Consider the following 24,565-nt stretch of genomic DNA (forward strand, 5'->3'; position numbering starts at 1 on the left):
AGCTACATAAATGCACATAAACTTTTTCCTTTTAAAGAGAGGTAAAACATGAAATGAATTTAATAAATAAATTAGTAACTTTTTTCAGTTGTTTTTAAAAAAAATAGTAAAAACTCATCAGGAACAGGATATATCTACAGTGTAGGTTACTATGTGATGAGGGTGGCTTTCTTTTTAACATGGTAACCTAGACTGTAGATATATCCTGCTCTAGACGAGTGTATACTAAGCTTTAATTGAATCAGCTTGACAAAAGTCCACACCATTTTCCATTGTCATTCTTTACAAGAAGCAGACTATCAGCTGTAGGAGTTATTTGTGCACACCTATTGAGCTAGATGACTGTGTCTGATGACTGTATTCAGCTAATGATTCAGACACAAATATGTTTTTATGTTTGGTGCCGATTCGGAGCAAAGTTCATTTTACACTACGACCATCTACTGGTAAAGGTCAATATCAATAGGATTCCACTGAAAACTCGCTTTGTAGTTAAACCCTTTAGTCACATATGCTCTCTTGTTCATGTTTGAATCAGCAAAGCTTCCACTGTAAAACATTAAAACTGATTATCTTCAGTTTAATTAGCAGAAATGGGATATTTTGATGTCAAAGTCCCCCTAAAAGTCAGAAACATCACAAAAGGTGTGTCATTGCAAATGCCTGTTTCTAACCTTGGTTTTTAACATCCGCAAACTCTTTGTTGTAGTCCTCCAGAGTCTCTCGAAGTTTGGTGTTCTCTGTCTCAATGTCGTGCATCCTCTGGAGCTTCAGCTGCAGCTGCTGAGCCAGCTCCAACACAGGTACAGGGTCTGGGGGAGAAAACACACACCATGTTAACACACTGCAAGGCAGATTAGACAAGCAAGGGCGGTGATGTGGCGTAGTGTGCTAGGAATAACTACAGTCAAGGCCTTGTGAGAGCGAACGTTTGCCCAGGTGAAGTGTCCTTGAGCAAGACGATGAATCTAACAGCTGAAGGACAACTGTGTTAGAGCCGGCCCTGAACTTTGATCTGGCTGGGGTGACTCCAGCAAGAACCAAACACATATCACAATTACCAGAGGTTTTATAATAAAGTAGGTTCAGTGTATAGTCCCTGACGCACCTACAGGTCAGAGCTTGACTTCTTAAATGATCATTAATAAATAATCAAAGGAATCTGTGTATATTTTAACAGACATGAAAAAATGTGGTGCATGAAATTCAGATAAATATTTCATGAGTTTATTTTTTCTCTATAACACACTTCCCATCTTTTCCTTATTAATACAAGTTACAATATTACTATTTTTATGTCTAAAATACTTCTCCAAAAATAATTTACTCTATATTTAATGGTTAATGAAGCCTCCTGCCCTGGATGTGTTTTAACTTTTAACAGCCCTACTGTTCTCCTATGCGTATGCTAAAAAACTAGATCCATCTGGTTCTGGTTTGAATGCAAAACACAACTTCTGATTAGAAAAAGAAAAAAAAAACAATACATGAGACTGGCTACAAGAGCTTTCAACAGACAAAAAGGTCATGGTTAATTTTCACATTGTACATCCACTAAATTTCCTCCATGAAGTCTATCAAATGATACACTATCAGCCTTTGTAACAAGACACTGTTGTTACGTTATAAGATAAATGTTGGCTTTGTACAGGAAAAAAAAAAAAAAAAGCTTATGTGTCAACTGCTGACACAGCAGGAGAAATAGATAATAGATACAAGTAGAGGCAGACAGACATAAACATAGATGAGACACACAAACAGAAGAGATTACTGAGCTATGATCAGTTTAAGCATTCACTGTGATGCAGCTTGAAAGCAAGCGAGAAGAGAAACATGGTAGCAGACAGTTGGACAAAGTGGAGCTGTAAAAACAGGCAGTGAAAAAGGTAAATTAGAGATTAAATAAACAGAGACAGAAGGGAAAAAAAGGCAATCTTTCTAGAGGCATTTTACCAACAACTCTGAACACACAGCAGGGTTAACTGTCAGTGTGATGAAGAGAGCCCTGTCAGTCAGGCCAATCACATCTGATTGGTGCTCATGGGTGGCAGACTGGTGACAGGCAGCCAAGAGACGCAGGCGACGCTCATCAGCATGCCAGCTAAAAGAGCAGTTTATGCATGTGTGTGTTTATGAGTGTGTGTTGTACAGATAAGAAGAACTGACAGCTTACAGCTGGGGGTAAGGGCTGTGCATGTGTGTGTGTCTCATGTCTGACGCAGTTAGATATCTTAACTATGCTAATGAGAGATCAGCAGAGAACGATTGGGGAATTTCATGCCGATTTTATGCTGTCAAGGTGACACGCCACGCAGGGCTAAGCTCTGACACAGACCCACATATACCTTTACAGAAGTGTGTTCACATAAAATCTCACAAACTAAGTAACATAACTGCATGCTATGAATTTAGACTCCTATCTGCTTTGGCATCCTTGGAAATTAACTTTCTCTTCCTCTTATCAAACTTTTGTCCTTAATATAGACCCTTCCCCCTCTTTCAAATCAGCTGTACAATCTGTTAAAAGCAGTTTGACTTGTAGGCCACTGGTGTTGAATGCTCTTAGCCAGACACCTATAATCTAAAGCAGAGCACACTGGGCTGACTAACCAGGCCTTCAGCTGACAGAAGACAGAACAAAACACACTGTTTCCTCTTTCAAGACTACTGCATTAGTCAGGCTGGTCTGTGTCGGTGTGCGTGTGTGCATCAGGCATTACATCATTGTCTCGCTGCAAGTTAAGAATAGCCCCGTCAGAGCTAGCGCTGACTTATTGGGAGCAGTACAATCCAAAGATATTACTGTAGGTCTATCCATGTGGGAATATGATGACCTCCTTACGCTATAGATGAACTCAACTCCTCTCACTCCTACATACACAGCTCCTCCAGGGCTCCAAAACAGCTAAAAATCTCCAACCAGCAGCACTGTGACTTTGTGCTCTGTAGCACTTCTTTGTCACTCTGTACTGAGCATGCCTGCCTATGTGTGTATACTTTGCCATAGCCAGTCGTGAGCACACTTGTCATCCACATCAGGATGCACCTTCTGCTAAGACCATCTAAAAGCTACACCAGTCGGGATGAGATCTTGCGGGGACATATTACAGCACTGCACACACATGGATGAATACTAAAGGAGCACCAGAGGGGCGGGGTCATGCTCACCCCTCTCCCATCAGTGTGGAAAAGGAGGAGTCTCCAAAAGAGACACACTTACTATACAGAACACAGACACTGAAAGCAGTCTTACCTGGGACATCGATTAATTTCTTGTACACATTCAAGAAGGCGGCCTCTGCTTCTTTACTTCTTTTACTCAAGGCATCGATCTGCAAGGATGAGAGAGAAGTTAATTATCAGTTACAACATCTCAAATTTCAGAGTTAAAGCCATTCACCCTGAAGAAAGATCTATTTAATTCACAATAAGAGTAGTCTAAAATATCTGTCTTTTCTCACTATGCATTGGTATGTTGCATGCAATCACGGCTATTCTGACAGTAGCTGCTTTGGCGTTTCCCGTGAAGTCAGTTCAGCTGTTCAGCCGCTGACGGATGCATTTCGTTTGCCGTGTGCTTGTGCATGTCCACGTCTGTCTGTCCTCGAGTCCGTTAGTATATTGTGTGTGTGCGCGAGCGTGTGCATGCCTGCAAAAGTGTGTTCATTTCCCCTCCAGCACGCTGACATCATTAAACAGCTGGCTCAGTCTTTCCAGCCACAGCAGGGGCAGATTATTCAGTCAGCTCTTAGCAGCAATACAGTGTGGATCCATTACTGAGGTAGCCATTAACACAAGAGGGCACGGCATGCATTCCATCACAGATATTATTGAAATGGACAGCATTAGGACAGATCCATAAGAGATTAATTCTAAAAATCACACTGAGGAAGTTTTACAGTGTTGTCAATGCTAAAACATGAGGCAATGAGGTCTGCTATAGTCTCTGTATCACACTTCAATATGAGAAGCAGACAGAGTGGGCGAAACGCATCTGAAATCAAGTCTAAATCGAGGGAAACAGATGCCAAATAAAGACATTCAGATGGTGCTACTGTACTGGGCAGAGCTACAGCTGACTATTCTGGCTCACAAACTCAGACTAAACAGGCTTGTGTTTCTCTTCCATCTCCTCCAGCGCATTCACAAAGAGAAAAGGAATAAAGACAAAAGCCTATATAAGTCCAAATATAAAGTCTTCACATTCCCAGCCAAGCCAGCAGTGTAGTTGATGGGTGGTTTAGGGGTTCTTGCCACTGTAAACAGAGCGGGCTACATGTAATACTGCCTGGGCTCCTATGGGAACCTAATAAATCTCTTCACATGGCTTTGATTCATCTCTAGTTTTTTAGCCGCAAAACATCTGGCCCCGAGTAGGCTGGTGCCAGCACCCCTCCCTCTTTCTCCCCCTTTTTATTTTTCTGTCTTTCTGTCTATCTCTTGTCACTTCCATGTTTTCTGACTCATTCTTTTTCTTCTCCCTCAATCTTTTTTAGCATCAGTCTTTCTCACATGTTTCTGTGTCACACTAAAGTCTTACAATCTCTCTGTCGCAGACACACACAAACATAACCCCACTAATATAACTCATTCTAGCATCATGCTGCATAGTGTACTTTGGCCTTTTCAAGTGCTGTGTAACATTGAGTGATCAGGATACTCAAATGCATGACCACTAATGGGAGATTACTGATGTTAAGTACTAATACCTCTTACACACCAATGTCAAAACTTGTTTCAAAATGTGTGTGCATTTGTGTGTGATCAGAGATTATAAGTAGCACAACACAACCACATGATAAAGAAGGTGCACACACACACAAAAAGATCTGCCGATGGCAGTGAAGGAAACCAGCTGCATGACTGTACAATGACTGGGCCAAGGTCAGTGGTACAGCAGCTTTATATAGCCCAACATGGGAGGCAGGAAATAGACATTTAATGTAGGACACACCCTACAGTTAAAGGCAGGTTAACTGCAGGACCAGAGCCATTAGAAGACCACCCAGGATTTGCAAATACAACCCTGCTGTTCCAAACTGCAGCTCTTTCAACCAATCCCAATGACATCTGCTATTACATGCTCCCCTGCCCCCATCCCACACACACACACAAAATAAGCACAACAAATGAAGTGACACAAATGATACCTCACCAGTATCAGTGGGTTACCAATGAGAAGTGCTTACAATTGCAAAAGGTATCCCTGACACATCCACACACACACAAACACATACGTACATACGTCAGCACCTTGTGCCACCATCACTCAGCACTGCTTCGCTCTCATTTCTAACCCATAGTGTGTGAAGGGCATCAGGCTGACCTGTGTGTGCATGTGTGTATATGTGTGTGTGGCCCCAACGGAGTCTGATAAGGGGAGGCTATGGGAAGCAGAGACTGAAGCCTTGGATAATGGAAAAGCTTATCTGATCGATGAACCAACAAGAAACATGGAGCATGCAACACACACACACAAACACACACATAACCCGTTTACCAAACTGAAACCTTGTGGAAACTGTACTGTTATTGGTAATAATTATGACCCAAGGGCATCCACCTTTCAATGACAAAGATTAAACAAAGTATCAAGACCTCCATGTTCCTGGACTAAAACTTTTTATTGCTCCGTCTGAGCTCCACATTGACTTTGTAAAAATTCCTGCCCCTGGGTAAACTGCTTAAGGATGAGTTAGTGTGGGACTCCAAGAGGACCCCTCTGGTTTCTGGTGCTGTCTTGTCCTTGATCAAAGGACTGAGGGGTAAGCAAACAAAGACAGGCTAAAATTACACATTCTCAGAGCGACTCATGTTGTAGCATGCAAGCGTGCAGAATAGTTGCCTGATTGATGGGCTGTTCTGAGACTGGCGCGGGTGTACAGTATTATCTCAATAATCATAAGATAATGTCTTACTCAGTTCCGCGACCACCCACTGCGCGTCTCAGCGTGTTCTGGTGAGCACACTGTCGAGGTGTGTCAACATAAGGATGGTGGAAACAGCTGACAAAGCCCCAATTATACTGCTGCTGTTTCTATTCTCTAAATAGACTGTGGATCATCAGCAGAACATGGTGAAACCACTATAAATTACAGCATTTTTACATAACCACTAGTTGTGGTTGTTGCTCTAACACAAGAATATGGAAAGTAACCCAGTGTTAAACTGTAATATTCTATAGCCAGTAGCAAAGCAGCGCTGTCACCATCTATTGAGATGATTTTGCTTGAATGTATGTGTGCGCTCTAATGTGTGTCTGTGTGTACCCACCCACCCACTCTAACCCCAAATAAAGGCTCAGTCTGAACCAGCCGTTTCCACTCCTACCCTCTGACTTTCACATATGGGAGTGAACTGGAAATGCATCGCTGCCAGTAAGGAGGAGTCACGATGGAATTAGGCCAAAATGATGGAGGAGGATTCAGAGAGGAATATTAGGAGTATGATATAAGCACATACACACAGAAGTCATCACTTATTGGTCAGGATACATTAAAACGTATTAAATTAAAAGTAAATAAATGTACTACAATGAGGGGGAAAATGGCTTATGATCCAGCATATCCACGAGCAAGAAAAAAGACAAATAACTCAGCCGAATAATGCAGACATTCAAAGTCTGAGGAAATAGCAGCAGTGAGTTGTGACTGGGTAGAGCTGGGATTTTGTGGTGACTTTTTTTTGCAGGATGCAATTTAAACACACCCTCAGGCTACAAGACTTCATGAATAGGACAGAAAATCAAGAGCAGAGCAGAGCGAAGCAAAGAAGGAGAGGAAAGAGGGGAAATGAGATAGTGGCAAGAGAATGAACAGGAGATGGTGGAGAGAAGAAATGACGATTTAAAAGGAAAGAGGAAAAAAGTAAAGAGGGGCAATGAGAGCGGGAGCAGGAGCATTCAATAAATGTCAAACAGGCTTTATAAAAAGCATTGTTTAAATACAAGACCATGTATGCCCATCACTTTTTAATATAAATTCCCAATACACTCACCTCTCCTTGGAAGCTCTTAAGCAAAGGGGCGACCTGTTTCCGTAAATCCTAAGAAGAAAAAAAAAAGTGAAAAGATTAGCAGGTTTTTTTTTTGTTTGGTTTTTTTTTTTGTTTTTTTTTTTTTTTTTTTAATAGGAGAATCATTTTTAAACCTAAAACATCAAGAAAATATACAGAAATATGGCAGTGATGTACAGAAAAAGACTTTAACCAACAGGCCATATTTCTATCTAAATCACTTTTTGAAACTGAGTAACAGCTATTCCAGCTATTACCAATGAGTGTGATGTGGTTCGTGAGTGATGAAGATGAGAGTGGGGAGGAGGCCAGATTTGTACCCTGGGGTGCTCTGGTGGACTGTGCTTCCTAGGAGAACAGGTGCAGCACCACCTGGGCCACCCAGAGGCACTACTAGCGCGTGCGAGTCAGAGAGAGAATGAGCCACAGAGCAGGCCTGACAGTTAATGCAAATTGTCTTAGTGGCGCACCAGGTTTTTACTATAAAGCTAATGCTTTTCATCCTCCAATTCCCATTGCATGACTTTCCAGTACGTGTCAGCAGTTTCAGATTAGATAGCCAGTCGAGTATGTATCAGGGGAACATGCAAATCACCGTGCTGTTAGTCGAGGCTGCATTTTGACAAACTGAACTGGAGCGTATGGTAAAAAGTGCAGCAGAAGAGGACATTCTGTACTGGAACATCTGATTTTGCACAGTTTGTGGACTCATACTTGCAAAACTGCCTAATGAAGTAAGGGCAACGACAGATGTGTGCAAGAGATGCTCCGCCTTATAGAACTCACCTCCTAAAAGCCTATGAGAAAACTGCTGGGAACGTGAATCCCAAGCTGACCTGTGACCAGTTTCTGGGGTTGGACTAATCCCAGGTTGGTCCAGACAGGCAGCTTGTCTGGGGTTGAGGACAGGTCATGACCTCTGTGACCCTGCCTCTTTGTTACTTCATCAGGGGTCGTTTTGGCTGTTTGTCTGGGCCAATTCAATATTCCCCTCTTGTGGATAATAGCCTGCACCCCACACAACTCTGCTCAGGCTTTCTCTTACTCCCCAGTACACCCACCACACGTGACTTTTATGTGCTAAATTATCAGCAAGAGTTTAATCAGAATTATGTCATTTCTATCTTATTTTAAAATACTATCTATTTGTTTGTCACAACCAAATAAAATATACTCAGGCATCTGTTAAACCACGTCAGTACCTTGTTATTTCCATATCCTACACTTAAAGAGTGTTATCACTTCTAATCTAGTCTAGTAATCAAACAATAAAAACCTTTGTACAAATCACAATGTTCAGATTTTGTTAAGAAAGTGTCTGCATGAGGAATCCACTTAAGATAGCCAATTGTTTACAAAAAAGCATGAGAATTTAGCTTTAGCTTCAACAGTTCATTCAATAGTTATGTTTTAAATGATTATCCTCCAAACTTTGAGTTTTGCCAGCAACATTAAGGCCAGACACAATTTGAAAGAAAATATGCAACAAATAAAAGCAAATACATTAAAAAAAAAAAAAAAAATAAAGCAGCAAGCTACTTCTGCTGGACACTGGAGCTCTGAACCCCCTTGGTCCACTCTTGAGTGCTCCTCCCCCTTGGCCCCCTCTACTACCAAAGATTTATGGCCATATAACATAACAATGCACACAGACACCATGGTCAATCTGTGTGTGTGTGTGTGTGTAGTGAGGGGAGTGGAGGGGCCCAGGCAGCAGGAGATGGATGGCTGGTGTGTAAGCTGCCGGCAGACAGCAGACAGGCCAGCCTGAGGAATCCTCCAGGGAGTATGGAACTCCCATTCGCTGTCTGTCTGCCCTGCAGCTAAACACAAACTTGTGTATGTGCAGGTACACACACACACACATACACAAAGTTGTTTTACTACCACTGCCTCTGGCTAGCAATCTTTGGGGCATTTTACAACTATTCCCACCCTTTACTTTATAACACTAGTAGAGCAGTCTTGACTAACTAAAAGGAAATTAAGAACACAATGAATAATTTAGGTAACTTAGGAAGCACAGTCAGATGTAGTCTCAGAAAAATTCAACAGTGTGTCAGTCCTAATGAATTATAAAAACTTTGTTTTCACGCTGCATTTCTTTGCACTACTTTCAAATTGCTACAAAAGCCACTGTGTGAGTGTATGTGTGTTATTATGCAGACCATGAGTGCAGTTCATGCCGAGTACAGCTCAGCAGACTAGACACAGTCAACGTGGGCCGGTCTCCTGGTTGTTGAATAATGGATCAGAGACGGACTCCCGCTCAGCTTAATGCAGTCTGATCTGATGTGACTGTGATCTCCGTTGACTGGTGAAGACCGCAGAGAGCTGACAGCCCCCTCTATGGGCTGGTCAACCCAACACAGCCATGAGCATGACAGAAAATACAGCTCTGTAAATGCACACGAGTTGATCGGGGCATTTTTAATCAAGCGGAGGCCATCACATATTATGAACCAGCCTATTTGTTGGGCAGCCTTGATGCTTCTGTACGTCCAACCGCCCAGAGTTTTAGTGCTGATTCCTATTGAGCCTGTTACAGCCCTGTAATGAATCCTGTCGCTCGTCTGGCCTGGCTTAGATTCCTCCTCCACATACCAGGGAGATGCCAGGGGCCACACAGACGCCAGAGGAGCCTTCCTAAATCACAGCCTTGTTACACTGATGAATGTGTGTGTCCTGTTCTGTGATCTCGACTATCTGCCTCAGTGTGTTTGTGCTTTTTCTTCTCTGCATGTTTTCTTTGTATGCATGACTTTCGCCCTCCGAATGTGCATGTCTTTTCTTCTGTGTTGTGAGTTATGTGGTTATACTTGGAAATGAGATTAGAGATGAATGTGTAGGGTGAAGTGAAATTAGCATCGTTTTTTATGCAGGTGCAGATCTCTCTGGTGTATATTACTCTACAATGGGTGGGCTACATGATGAAGTCAATAGTCACAATTCTCATCCTGTGGTAACTATAATAGGCCTACTGTCAACTCCAGGGAGAGTTGACAATTTTCTATCCACTGTCTACACCATTCATACATAATTCATATGACCATCAATAATTCACCATGGTGACATTACCAATAATAACACAACAATACTTTGTTTTCACTGTCAGGTTTGAAATGTGTTGCCTTGGTAACAGAGATGAAACAAATATTCCCAGGAGGAGTGATGGGAACACAGGAACAGGACAGAATTCCCTCCTGATCCCACTTAGTAGTGTTGTCACACTCTTTCTTTCTTTCTCTCTCTCCTGCTCAGCCCTCCTCTACCTCTCTGTCTTTCTGCTTCTGCCATACACACTTACGAACTACACTTTCTGTTCGCATAAAAAACTAGGTCAGATAATACAAACTCCTCAGGGGGTTTCTGTTTTGTCTCTTTAGGATTTCAGGGAAACTAATGGAGAGACTATTTTTGGGAGCCAAGCCTGCATCTCTGCACCATCTACTCCTCCCCTTTTTGCTCGGTAAATAATCACAGCAACATTTATGAAGAGGAAAACAGATGCTGAGAAACACTGAGGCAAACTGTGACTGTAGAAAGAATTGCTGTGAGGAATATGTGATTTTTTTTTCTTTTTTTACCTCTGGAGTGGTCTTCTTGAACTCGCGGCTCAGATCGATCAGTTTCTTCCTGGACTGTTCGCTCTCGTCCTGTCTGTTGGCAAGCTGTGTGGCGGTGGCGTCTAGTTCTTTCTGCAACACAAACATGCAACTTTTTTTGTTTTGTAGTACTTTTTGTCATATCAAAAATGTTAGTCATTGCAGAAAAAAAAATAAAAATAACAGTAGCTGTTGTTGACAATACAGTACTCTGACCTGGCAAGCTGCAGACAGCCTGCTCAGCTTCAGCTGAACTTGGCCAGTCTGCTGAAGCAGCAGCAGCAGAGGCAGAGAGCATACCCATAACACCCTTGTTCAGCCAAGAAAAACTCTGTTACAGAAGTGGTTTGATCTATTACTACTGCAAGCAATATCTGAGCCTTTCAGCCTGTCGCTCAGCCAGTTACCACTGTGCCTGCCATGTAAACTTCTGTAGCAATAGGCTACTGTAAGTGGCCTATTGCATTTAGGTGGTTAACAGCAGTTATTAACTGTCAGTCGCAGATGACTCCTCCCCCTCTCAGCAACACAACAGCACAATTATCAGCAACAGTGTTGTCAAGGCTGGGCTTGGGCCTGCCTTTCTCCACATTCATTTTGCATTGGTATTAATAGCTATTTATGGAACTTGTTTCAAAAGATGGGCCGAGTTCTGACATTAACAAGGCTTTTAGACCTTGTAAAGATTGTATCTCTCTCTGTTGAGTGTGACTATTGCCAGATTATGTTTCTATTGGATTCTTGCCCTCCATCATGCTCCCTCCCTTTTTTCCCCTCATTTTTTCAAACTCTCAGCAGATCATCCACTAACTCATTCAACCAGCAGTCTTGTCTCCTCAGTTTTAAATCTGTCTTTTACTCCACCTCCCTCCATTCTCCCCTTATCTCCCCCTCCACCCCACCCCCCTCTTCCATCCACCTCCTGTGAGGCCACCCACCCCTGAGAGTGATTAAACGCTGCTGAAGGGCCGTTATGCTAACTAACGCACTAATCATTTAATACACACATTACCACAGGGGCCCTTGCGGCTCAGTCTGCTGACAAGGTCCCAAAACACACTCACACATATATGCCCACCTCCCCAAATTGCCCACACCCCTAAAACACACAAAAAATACAACCCTCTAAAGAAATAGAGCGATCAAGTACTAATTAGGAGATTTTGTTCTCCCCCATCAGCATTAAGTTTAATTCCCTGACCAGCCGTGATCTTCTTTTATCCACAAACTATGAAAAAAAGCAAATGGACTTGGTTAGCCATCCTCTGCAATGCATTTTATGCAGCAGCACAGGATGTTTGAGGGAAAAAAAAAAGAAAAAAAGAAAAAACTGCTCACTTGCTTCCATGCCATCTTGCTCTTGCTGCCCATGGAGCAGTTGATGTAGCAGCCTGTCTGCCCATGGCCATGGAGCAGCTGCACTATCTGTTAGTGAATTCGAGCGTGTGCAGAAGCTTGTGCAATGCTTGATGAAAGGAGTAACCCAATAAATTTTAATCACGTTAAATTAATTTAGATAAACTGAATGCTCCAATTCATGGGTAGAGGTGTAATTATTAAACTGGTTAAGATTACCAATAAGAACAAGGATGCAGGACCCAGATGGTTTAAGATTTACCACACTAGCAAATGCTGATCCAAGTGTGTGCATAATATGATGCATTTAGCCCGAAGACAGTCTGTTAAATGATGGGTGGAAAAACTCACTATAATTAGTGATCTAAAATCACTCAAAGATTTTTGATTTTAAACCTGATCTGAATTTAAATACATTTAGTGCATCACCAATGTACAGATAATTCTGTCATCCAAGCTGAACCTTTCACATCTTTTGTTGAAGTAAATTGCCTGGAAAACAATGTCTTCATTATTCATTACAATTGTCAGATTTCTTTTTAGATGCAAATAAGTAAACACAATTTTTAAATAATCCAAAAGTTTAGGGAATTCAACACCATTGTGATTCAATGAACATAAGGTATTAATAAGATTTTTTTCAGGACAAAACTGAAATAACTCTGCTCTGCTTCATGAGGTCATGTGCCAATCCCTAATGCCCTCAATTCTGTCCAATCCCTTTCCAATACCCTGCAAATATCCCAATGTGTCACCAAATCCCCATTCCAAAAAAAAAAATAAAAATAAAAAAAAAATTCTCACTTCTAAGCTAAATAAACACATCACACATGAAAGAGGATTGATTCAGTGCCAAGAGGCAAGTTTTTATGGGCATGGTCTTAGTTTAAAAAAGGACCCTCAGACCAATTCAGGTTTTGACCATGCAGCAAACTCTGTGCCCACATCAGCAGACACAGTCAGACTTTACACTTGTCTTGCTGATAGAGCATAACATCCCAAAGTGCACAATCCCTGAAGCCAGACATCAAAACTTACCAACTATTCGGAAGCCACTATTCCTATTTTACACCACATATGATAGGTTACAAAACAAAAGACCATAAAAATGTACCTTGGGTGGAATACTAAACAAGTAGATTTGGGTATTTTGTCTGCTAAATACTGTTGTATAATTGTGGGTTCTTAACTAAATAAAACTGTGCTGAACATCAACTTAAATGGTACAAAGTTGCACAGAAAGCACATTGGAAAAATCAGCATTTTTTCTGTGCAAGTGTAAAATTTTTATTTTTTTTTTTAAACCAACTGGAACTTCCAGTCTTTACATTTCCTATATATAATGGTAGCCAAGTATTATAGTTTAACAAAGGTGTTAAACTTTCTAAATTTTCTCAGAAAGTGGTTGGTAAACATTTACACACCGCCAATGTAATAATCACCAATAGGGTTATACAGTCAAGTTTAAAATCATATGTAGTAGAACTGCTTTGCAAAGGATTATAGGAGAATGATAGGATATATGCATGTTCATTCCTAAACTCTTAAAGACCCGCTCCCTACTTTTCAATCCTAAGACTCTGAGTCACTGGTAATGCCACATGTTTGTAGTAGGGCTGGGCGATGTTTTGTTTTTTTTTTTTTTTTTGCCTTATACACAATATATATCTTGATGTTTTGTAATCTCCTCCAAAACACTGTAAATGATGAATTCAATATTATCATGCATAAAAAGACACCTGTACAATTTAAGTAAACTCAGCTAAATTTAACTTCACTGTGATTTTTCACTTTCAACAAACTTTTGATTTTGAACCAGGGACCTACACTCACAAACTTAATAAAAACCAGTGTTTCCCCACCACTATATTAGGGGGGTCACCCCAACCTCCCCCAACATCAATATCCACCACCGCTAGCAGATGAAGTTCATTTTATATTCTATAATTGCTCAAATAATATCTTATATATTTTTTCATTCAATTATTTTATATTAAATTATTATATTTAGGTTTTTTTCTATTTTGCAGATCACAACAGAAGTAATATAGGGTTCCATTTTTTTCAGAACAGGTTTATATATTTTTCCTTTTATTATAAAATCAGACAGCCTAATCTTTTTTTTTTAACATTTAATTACGTGACATCATGTCTCTACACGCTGCATGCACATGAGCCACACTTCTATCAGCAGAGAGAGAGCGCACCTTGGAAATAGTTGCATCAACCACCTGTAACGCAGACAGGAATATCTGCTTTAATAATAACGTCTGCTTTTATTCAATAATAAGAGCAGCTGGAGGAGTTTCCTTCTCCAGTGTACTAGGAACTTTAGGACCATCGGGAAACATGCACAGCAGTGTCCTCATCATTGTTGTCATTTCTGAGGCGAATTACTGCTTAAAATGGACGTCTCGCATTTAGCTTCTTTCTAGCTAAATAGCTACCTGCAAACTCCTTGTGTCTCCATGCTTTTTCCGGTCTATCCTGAAATAACTACACGCATGTGCGCAGAAGAGTTTTCAGGATGGGCAGGGAATGAGCTGTCTGTCTGCTGTCAGCGAAGCCATGCAGCATGCAGTGAGCTAGACTCTGACCAGCAAAGAAAAACCCACGTAGACGCTTAAAATGCTGCTGTGATAGTTTATACTGTTACTGTTGATACTTTTAAAAAGAGTCTCAAGACCTATCTTTTTAATTTAGCTTTTAACTTAATTGCTATTTTATCTTGTTTAGGCTACTGAATTTTAATATTTTTTATCCCCAAGATACCGTTTCCTTACAATAGTGTCAAGCCAGATTATTCTTATGTTAAGAGATGGGGAAGGGGGTGCTTTGGGTATGAGTGTGTGTGTGTGTGTGAATATGTGTGTGTGAGAGAAAGTAGGTGTTGATTTTTAATTGCTGTTTTATAATATTTTTATTTGGAAACACTGGTTTTGTGTGCATTATTTTATGCAAAGCACTTTTTACTACTTATGTATGAAAAGGGCTTTATAAATAAAATTTGATTTGATTTGATATACTTAATAGCTAGATTAATAGATAGATAAAACTTTATTAATACCCCAAAGAAGAAATTCCAGTGTCTGGCAGCAAACACAATCACACAACCAATCACACATATAAATAAGAATAGGATAAAAGTAAAAGTAGACAGATAAAATGCAGTTAGCTACACAGACTAGCTGCCACCGTGGTTGGCGCATGCATCCAGATTGGACAATGTTCACAATATAGCCATTAAATATATCCTACATAATACATCTTGGGATACACTGAGTATATTCATATCACCTAGCCCTAGTTTGCAGTATTACTATTATTCTTTATTTTGGCTCTAAACAACTTACAGAGTGGGGCTGCTTGATTATGGCAAAAAAATAATCTCTATTATTTTGATTGAAATTGAGATCTTGATTATTTAACACAATTATTACTCTATCGAGAGAAAGAGCCAGTGTGACATGTGAAGTGTTGTCTGTGGTAATATAGACTAGTTTCTTTTCACCCAGGTCCCACGTATCTATTGTTTGTCTCAGACAAGCAGCTATGTTCTGCCCGGTGTGATCTAGAAAAAAAAAAGTTTTGTTTTCACGTTGAAATCTGCGTCAATAAAATATAGCGCAACATTTCTATGCGGCTCTATGCTATGGCTTGACCACAGGTCCGTAGCGGTGGCGAAACATTGGACTGTAGCCACGTCCTTCACAACACCCTCACGACAGTCATACAGAGCAGGGAGAGACATTCGACTAAAATGGTGATGAAATGGAAGTGATTCCGTTTGTCTAAAGTGATGAATTTCCTAAATCCCAGGTTGTTTACTGTGTCAGTTGAGCACTGGTTATCTTTGTTTATAATGTTTGTTATCTCTTTGTATCTCTGGGAGCTGGTGGATTATTTAGTCGCGACTCTTCAGTCTAACTTGAGGTGTTGGCCACTCGCGTTGAATAAAACCAAATCGGTTGGGGCTGTTGGAGGAATCTGCAGCAGATCGCTGCAAAGCCAGTGGTGCTCGATTTGCAACTGAAAACAGCAAAAGCGTAAACTGCGAAGGAGCAAAAAAAATTTGGATCATTTCATTTTTATGATTATTGAAAACCCAGTTCGTAACTGAGATTAAAATTTGATTACTCGCCTAACAATAATACAGAGTAAGTCTTGTCCAGGCCTTGTCTGTTCTCATGTCCATAAAAATCCAAAATGTTTCCAACCGTTAGCCTTCAAACTCAAATCCCACCCTGGAACAGAGGGTGAAAGGCTAGCTGCCACCTTCTTGTATCTGTGTTGTTGACTCTTTGCTACCCGCACACTTAAGGGGAACGGACCGATCAAATAAATACCGCTAATATGTCCAGGCGGCACACACAACTTTTATGTTGCAGTCACACTTTGTGACTGTTTGTGTGACTGCTTTCCTGTCATTTAATTATTAAGAAAAATAATTTCTTTTTAACATTAACGAATCATAATTAAATCAGCAGGTCACATCAATTAAAATTGATTTGTGAATCAGCCCACCCCTAATATGTGTGTGTGTGTGTGTATATATATATATATATATACACACACACACACACACACAATTCTGATCTCTGTTGCATTTTCACAATTATGTCACAGTTGTTCTTTTTGGTGTTTTTTTTTTGGTTTTGTTTTGTTTGTTTTTTTTGTAGTTAGCAAAATTAAATTGGTGCATTACTGCCACCAACTGGTCTGGAGTGTGGAACAGACTGTTTCCAAGAGCCCAAGGTGTCAAAGAATCAGTTCCTCTGCTACATTTTCCCAACCCCATAATACACCCTCCCCTGCACACCCCTTAGTTTAAGAATCACTGCAAAACTGTTTGAATTTTACACAGTAAGGCCTGTCAGTGCCCAGTTTTTCCAGCAAACTGATACTTTCTAGCACTTACTTTTCTGTTTATATTACAGCTACAGCTAAAGATAGCGGATAGCTTGATTAATAGAAGGCTAAACAGAAAGATGAGGACCTATCATTTTTTAATGACCAGAATGGCGACATCTGTCACCATTTATCTAAGTCAGAGCAGTATACACAAACAGCAACAGCGAGCACATACTGGCCAAAAGAAGTGGGTAGTGCTCTGCAATGTTTCAGTCTAAACAAAGAAGTAAATGGGATGAATCTAGCTTGCAGGATATTGGAAAACCGTTTCTTTGTAGGACTTAAAAACACCTACACGTGGATCTAAGATTGGGGAAACAGTCATGTTTAAGTTATGTGGGGTGATATGGAAATTAGTCAGTTTAATATTTTGATTCTATTATCACAACAAGCTTGTTCCTTTTTGCCAAAAAGCAGCCAATAGCCAGTTTAGTTATTCAGTCAGTTTTGTTATTCAGTTAACAACTGATTAAGATCTAAACTTTTTGAAGGAGAAATATTGTTAGTCATGCAAGGCAGCTCCACAGGGGTTCATGCCGTCTGGCATACCGCTGGGATTTCCCTGCTATTATATTTGACTTCAATGATAGACACCACGCAAGTTTAATCAACTTAACTTTGCAAATTATGCTGACAAGAAGCTAAAAAACAATCGAAAAAAAAAAAAAAAAAACTAAAAATTTTTTGAAAAGTAATTTAGGGAAAACTATATTTTACATTAGAGAAATAAAGTGATGCTAAAAATAAAATCTCTTTCCTTGACAAATGAAAATACATGTGTTGTCTTGTGACACTTCAGTGGAATATCAACAAGCACCAACATCCACAGATAAAATGCATAAAAGTCTTATGTCTACTGTGTTTGGGCCTTGAGTGGTATACTCCTTCTGACTCTCCTTGACCTAACATTGACATTTTTTCAGACTTGAAAACAGTTTAATTTACTGAGGTTTTAATTTATTTAAGCACTCACACTGACTTCTACCTTTTTTTTAAGCTCTAGCTATGTCTGGTTTAGACTGCTCTGTCTAGTTTAGCAGAGGATGGAATATGTGTGTGCAGGGAGGCATTAAGTGGGCTGTAATGTCTGTGTGATTGCTGTAACAGCCCTGCTTGGCTTGGCTGGACTGGCCCACAGCAGCAGTCCCTGTCCTGGTTCATTTGGTCGTCTGGTCAGCTGTAAAGACGATTGGAACAGATTGCCAACACTCCCTAGAGAGACTTCAACACCGACTTGGCCAAGAAGCCTCTTGCACACTGCTCCACACGCGTGTGCTCTCACATGAATGCACAGACAGGCCGCTGCAGTAACTTTGGGAGCCCAGTCTTTCCACATTCTTTTGAACTCGGTTTCAGAAGAGGAAGTCTGCTAACATGCTCGCCTGGCGAAATTTGGCACGATGGGCCATGTTTACAGCTAGGAAGGAAGATTACGCCAGATGGAAATGAGCATCTCTCCATCCTACAAGTGTGAGAATAAGACTCATCACCAATAACAGTCACGGGTAAACAAATCCTATTACCACTGGCCATCAGACCCTAGGTGTATGTATGCGTGATCAGCTCTCCTAATGAAATTCCTTCCACTCTTCTGCAGGCAGAGAGAGGCCTTCTATCTGACTAACTCGCTCTAATTACTCTAATGAGCCACAGGTGATGATACAGTGAGACTGATTAATTAAATGGGAGGCCCCAATCAGGCATGTCTGATTATGCCAATCATACTGACTACAGACTAAATGAGATAACAGGAGACAGACGCAGTTTAATTGAGGTATCAAAACTTTGTGGAATTCCTTATACCATCACGCTCCAACGATGCCGAGACAGATAGGCTGGTGGAATGACAACAAAGTTATTGTTATGTACACAGTATGAAGTCAATCAGCAGCTGCCGTCTGTATTGCCACGGTGACCAGGAGTGCACACAGAGAAGAGGACACAAGGATTGGCTCCAGGTCTCATTCTCTGTAGAATAATTAAGAGTGTGAAAGTTAGAAACACTTTGTTTACATGTAGTCAACAGTCACACATGCCAAATAGTCTGCCACTACTCCTTTAATCCAAACACCGTGTATATCAACTGCTCTAGATTCAGTACATGTTTTACACATTAGTCTAATGGAGTACTACTTCTGAATTCAAGCCAGGCATAGAAAATTGTGTGCAGTTCTTTTCCGTTATATTAACACCACCAAGGTCACACTACAGAGGGGAACAATATTTGAAAAATAAATATTAGCTTTCCCGTGTTCATTACAAAGTGAGAAGCCTTTTTACAGCCTTTGTACTTGGCATCATGACACAGATGTTTAAGAGATGAAGTTTTCTGTCCTGCCAGTGCAGTTACTAATCTTTCCTTTTATCTCAGACATGTCTGAGGCTGTTATGCGGTTATGATAGTAAACAGTAAAGGCGTCTGGAAAGATGTCTTATCTGAAAACTACGAGGTCTACCTTTCAACCCCCCACCCCCCACCCCAATCTCCCTGCACACTGTTCCAACTCCTATGTGGCTGACTGTTCTGTATGCCAAGCCTACTGTGTGGGGGTGGAGTCGTGGGGTGGCAGCTCAGTCAGGAGCGACAGCCACGCTTGCTACAACGACACGGTACATGATCACAGATCACAGGCACGCCCCCTCAAAACACAGCACAACAGCAGCACAGATAAGAGACTGCAATCCCGGCTGCCTGTCTGCCTTCCTACCTTTTGACAGAGCAGGTTGCAGAACCTTAAATGTGCCAGCAGATGCTGTTTCCACAAACCACACCGGGTTTGAAGACACAAGTCATATCTTCCTGCATCTCCGCTTTTACTTTTCCTCTCCCTCACTGGAGAGAAAGCCACAAAGTTTTATTCACTATAAGATAACAATAGTTTTTGCAGTGACAACTGAGGTCTGAACGCTTTTTTCATGTGTGCTGTGTGCAGAGTGGTTGGGGGTGAGGGTCAGCCTAACACTCTCCAGTCTAACAAGATGCTTGTGCTCCCTGAGCATTTTGCTCCTTTTTTTGAACACAGATCCATATCTACAAACAGCACAGGCGCTGTCAAGATTCACCTCAGTGATGCTGACGCAAGCCTGGATCAAAAACAGCTTTTTTACACCACAGCTTCGTTTGTATTGATCCATGTTTCTCTGCTGAGAGACTGGTAGTTGTTTTATCTCCCCAACATCCAAGTCTTAACTCTCTTGAAGCTTACTAAGAGCTAGTCATTATTTTGCCTGACCTATTGTCTGACAAGGGGATTCAGAGGCCTGGACTAAGCCTAAATACAACTATAATGAGACTAAGATGGTTTCTGGCATAGAGGAAGTGCAGCTCACTTGGTCATATTTTTGTATAGTTCGAATTTTGCTGGAGGCCTGTGTCACAAAGGGTGAGTGGTATGGTGAGTGCAATGGGAGGAGAGGGCGATATGCTAGGGTGTAATGCATTGGTAAAAGGGCAAGATTTTTCATCCCTGCGTTTACAGGGTGGAACGGCTAGGATATTGAGATCTGAGATAGGATCAGAGGGTAGTGAGCTGTTTCAGCTATGATAAAGGCCAGGCATTACAAACACAGCACTGATAAAGAGAAGGAGAGAGAACCAGAGAGACATAGAGAATGAGGGAGAGAGTATCACACCTCTCATCCCTGAATTAATGCCTCCATTCTGCCAGGAAGCCATTCTGTGCCAGTGAGAGGAGATTGGGGAGGGGATGAGTGCACAGATACAGACTAAAAAATGGAAACTGTGATCATGGAGAGGGGCGATGGGGATTAATCATGTCAGAAGGAAGAGTGGGGCTCTCCAGGACCTATAGCACATACAAGCATGATTTTTTTTTTTTTTTTTTTGCGGGCAACATCACACTTTTATTAGTTTATTTGACTTCAAAGATACATACAAGCATCCATCAGTGGATAATGACAGAGTCACAGGTGCAGGCCAGCAACGCCACACTGCAGACATCCACACCTTCCTACACTCATTTGCAATCTATTTTTAACCTAGTAAGTCTGTGACCCTTTGACAATGGAGCAGTGTTCAGCGTTGCTCCGTTCTCAATTAGTTAGCCTATTTGATTTGTTGTAATTCACTTAGACTTCCATATAAGGACGATTAGCTGCTTCACGCTGTTGGCACATTTAGAGTATAGTGGAAAAGGTGTGCATCACTCTCATGTGGCTCTGCTACATTAGATCCCTGCTCTGCGTGAAGTCTTTTTCCACATTCTAATTTAGCCTCGTCTATCTGTTGCATCCAGTAATTTTCTAGACGCCTGATGACACATCGGCATGAGCTGTGCCACGGCCTATAAAAGCAGCATGTTGATTTCTGTACATAGATTAAAACCATATACCAAAATGCCCCATCAAATTAGACATATCTTTATGTCTGGACTCGTTAATGTGTCCTGTCCATGCTGTCACTACTTTCTAATGTAGCCTTGCCTTTCGACTGAGTTTGACACCCAAAGTCTATACAATCAACGTCAACAGAACATGTCCTGGGGCTTACTCTTACTCAGCCTTTGTGAGCAAGAGTTTTTTGCTCTGCTTGCATGACTTTTGAGTGAAAAAGACAGAGAAATACAGTGAGAAGGAGAGAATAAGCATAGCTAATCCTTGCCATAATGACAGAATAATTAGCTTGCGTTATGCTAGTAATGAGTTGTAATTATATCATTTATTCTGTGTTGAGAGAATGTGATATAAAGCCTGCACAATGAAGGAAGAAGAACTGAGCTCAGTGGGAAGTAGAGGAGCATGTGTAAGAGCTCAGGCTCTTGCTATTGATTGATCCGAACATCAAACGAACCACCAGAGTAATGGAGGGAGTGAAGGACAGCTAAAAGCTATTTGGAGCCTTCACTGCATAAAAGACTTGACCTGTTCCGCACAGCCTACATATCAAAACCATCAAACAGCAATCAATAGACCAAAGCGGTCAACTCAACAAACCGTCACCCTACTAAAACATCAAACCCCCAGCCCAAGCGTCAGATGATAGGCTACACTCAGTTTATCCATTACCATCAGATAAAGAGGAGATAAAACACAGAGCCTAATCCTTTCATGTGTCGTGACAGCCACAGCAGCCTCCGAGGCATTCCTTCAGTCTGGCTCTCAAATAGTTTTATGGCGGAAGGCAGCCATTCAGCCAGCCAGTCAAGGCTGTTCTGGTCTGTTTGTCTTATTTCACAGTTTACACGCTGTTTTATAGGTAGTTATTATGGTCGCCATGGTGATACCATACGCTTTTATGGTCTTTTGGTCTGAGGGCAGAGTGTGTAATAAATGAAAAAAAACACATACACATGAAAACAAAGACTCACAAAACACACTCCTGCTGTGAAAAGGTCTCCTGTCCCTCCCTTCCTCGTTCTTTATCAGTCTCGCCAAATGCCTATCGCCCCACATTTTGCTTCATGTGAAACATGGATAGGCTAACGTAGATTTGTCCTCTCTCATTCCACATCTGGAGCTGATCAGAGGGCCCCCTGGAAGTTGAGGCCTCTGGGCCTATTAATAACCATACTGCTGAACTTAGGGTCAGACAGCAGTCAGCGGATGAGCCTGTGTCTACTAAACACATAGTCCCTTCCCCCTTCCTCAAGAGGACAACTCTCACTTTTAGAAATGAGGCAACAGGCTACACAGCTTAGTTATGAACATACAATTAAGAGACTTAACCAGGGCACACAAAGACTCCTCACCCTCAAAGTCAAGGTGCCGCTCACAAATTATGCACAAAAAACTTAAGCTTTAAATTTCTGAATATAATATTTGGTCGGGTGGCTTTCAAAATACGACTGACACACTAGTGTAATTAAACAACCTGGTGATAGTGTAACATAAGTTTCTCCCTCCTACAGTTTTCTTTCTCACGTTCAATGTCCAAATAAGTTCAAGTTCAAGGAGGCTAGACCAGTTAAATGCAAGCCAGATGGCAAAGTCATCATCTGTTAGCTCTAAAGGTTAGGCCAGTCAGACAGCCCAGGTCACACAGAGGTCATCAGGGTCACAGCACCTCTGAACCGTGGCTTCAGTCTGACAGCTGCTCAGGACAAAGGTTAGAAAGAGGTTATGCCACTGTCTGATGACATTCAATGAATCCAACAGCTATTGGAAATCAATTGTACAGAATGTCCCATGTTTCCAAGAACAGAGTCGTGGATCGGCACCTTGTTTGGCTACCACCGTCAACATATGTACATACTTGATCACCTGTACAGTATATATGTACATAGACCATAATAATGGTCTTCTTTATCTACCGTTGCCTCTATTTAATTTTAAATTAGTCTAGTTATGCTTAAGTACTAACCCCTAATGTCAAGTACTAACCTTTAATGTATGTATACGCTACTGGATGCTTGAATTTCCCTCGGGATCAATAAAGTATCTATCTATCTATCTATCTATCTATCTATCTAAAGAAGTTTTAATGAGAAAGCAGACAATTTCTGTCCAATAGGTTACGATCATTTAAAATTAATCTGATACTCACTACGATTTATGTTCACTGACTTACATTACAAAGACATTTCCATAAAATCATTCCATGTTAACAACTGAAAACTCAAAAGCTGTCAGTGTATAGTTTCTCCACATTTCTTCACTGCAGCCAAGTTTTCTCAGCCTACGACATAACAAAGTAAACCAGTAAACAGCATACACAATGCATAGAACAATCTGCAAAATGTAAACCACCCCTAACACACACACATATGTGTGTACACACACATACCAGTGAATACATGGTAGTTGAATCATCATAATTGGTGGTAGTTTTTTTGCTGAGCCCAGCCAGCAGTCTGTGTTATTTTTAGAGGGCTGACACAGAAGCAGGCCATCCATTTACTCTGGGAGAGGGCAGCAGGACCATCAAAGCTCTGGTTGCTTTAAACTACCAAAATGGGAACGAGCTCAACATAAACACTGCAAATGTGTGGACACTAACAGAAATTAAGATAGCTTAGATTCTGAGCCATTACAGCTGTATTACTTAAACATTAGACTTCTTATGACATAAAAAAGGATTTATAATATGTTTGTATGGACATACCAAACTCACAAGCATCTGCAACTGGTGTGAACCAGTTATTTAAATCACTCCCTTGTTTTCCCCTTATAGCTGTGAAAATAAAACAGTATATACAGTAGAAAATAATTACGCTTCTTTTTAGTTTAACTAAACTAATTAAGTGATAAATGGACAATCTACACGACTGTAATTTGAAAAGGGATTCTGTAAAAATAAAAATGCAACAAAACCTGAGGCTAAAGGACTGAAGACTGTTTTGTTTTGTTGTGACTGATTAAATTTTGGGCTAGCTATGGATCCAGCAACAGAAGCCATGATTGACATTGAAAATTACACAGAGTTAGCTATTAGCAGATAGCCAGCCATATCATAATTCAATCCCTACACCATCAAAGTGCACCAATATCATAATTCAATACCAAGGACCATTAGGCTGAAGCACACCAATATCATAATTCAATGCTGAGGCCATCAGCTCTTGCCAATATCATAATTCAATACTTGGACCATTAGGACACACCAATAGGCCTATTAGAATTCAATACCTATGGTCAATGATCTAATAGGACACTGATACTGGAGTCATGGGTTGACATGGGATAATGTCTCCACATATGGTCGTTCAGACCCTTTTTAGCCT

General features: G+C 40.9%; 1 protein-coding gene across 1 annotated transcript in view; it reads right to left on the reverse strand.

The window, feature by feature from the left end:
- The window catches only part of cux1b (cut-like homeobox 1b), a 61,450-nt gene that overhangs the window by 31,272 nt on the left and 5,613 nt on the right, over window positions 1-24,565 (reverse strand). The window contains exons 2-5 of the mRNA XM_041995251.1: window positions 10,602-10,712; window positions 6,997-7,044; window positions 3,254-3,332; window positions 675-812 (exon numbers count right to left, since the gene is read on the reverse strand). Coding sequence (XP_041851185.1) covers window positions 675-812; window positions 3,254-3,332; window positions 6,997-7,044; window positions 10,602-10,712 — 376 coding nt within the window. The remainder of the gene's footprint in view (window positions 1-674; window positions 813-3,253; window positions 3,333-6,996; window positions 7,045-10,601; window positions 10,713-24,565) is intronic.

Source organism: Melanotaenia boesemani, chromosome 9 (genome assembly GCF_017639745.1).
Source record: "Melanotaenia boesemani isolate fMelBoe1 chromosome 9, fMelBoe1.pri, whole genome shotgun sequence".
Taxonomy (NCBI): domain Eukaryota; kingdom Metazoa; phylum Chordata; class Actinopteri; order Atheriniformes; family Melanotaeniidae; genus Melanotaenia; species Melanotaenia boesemani.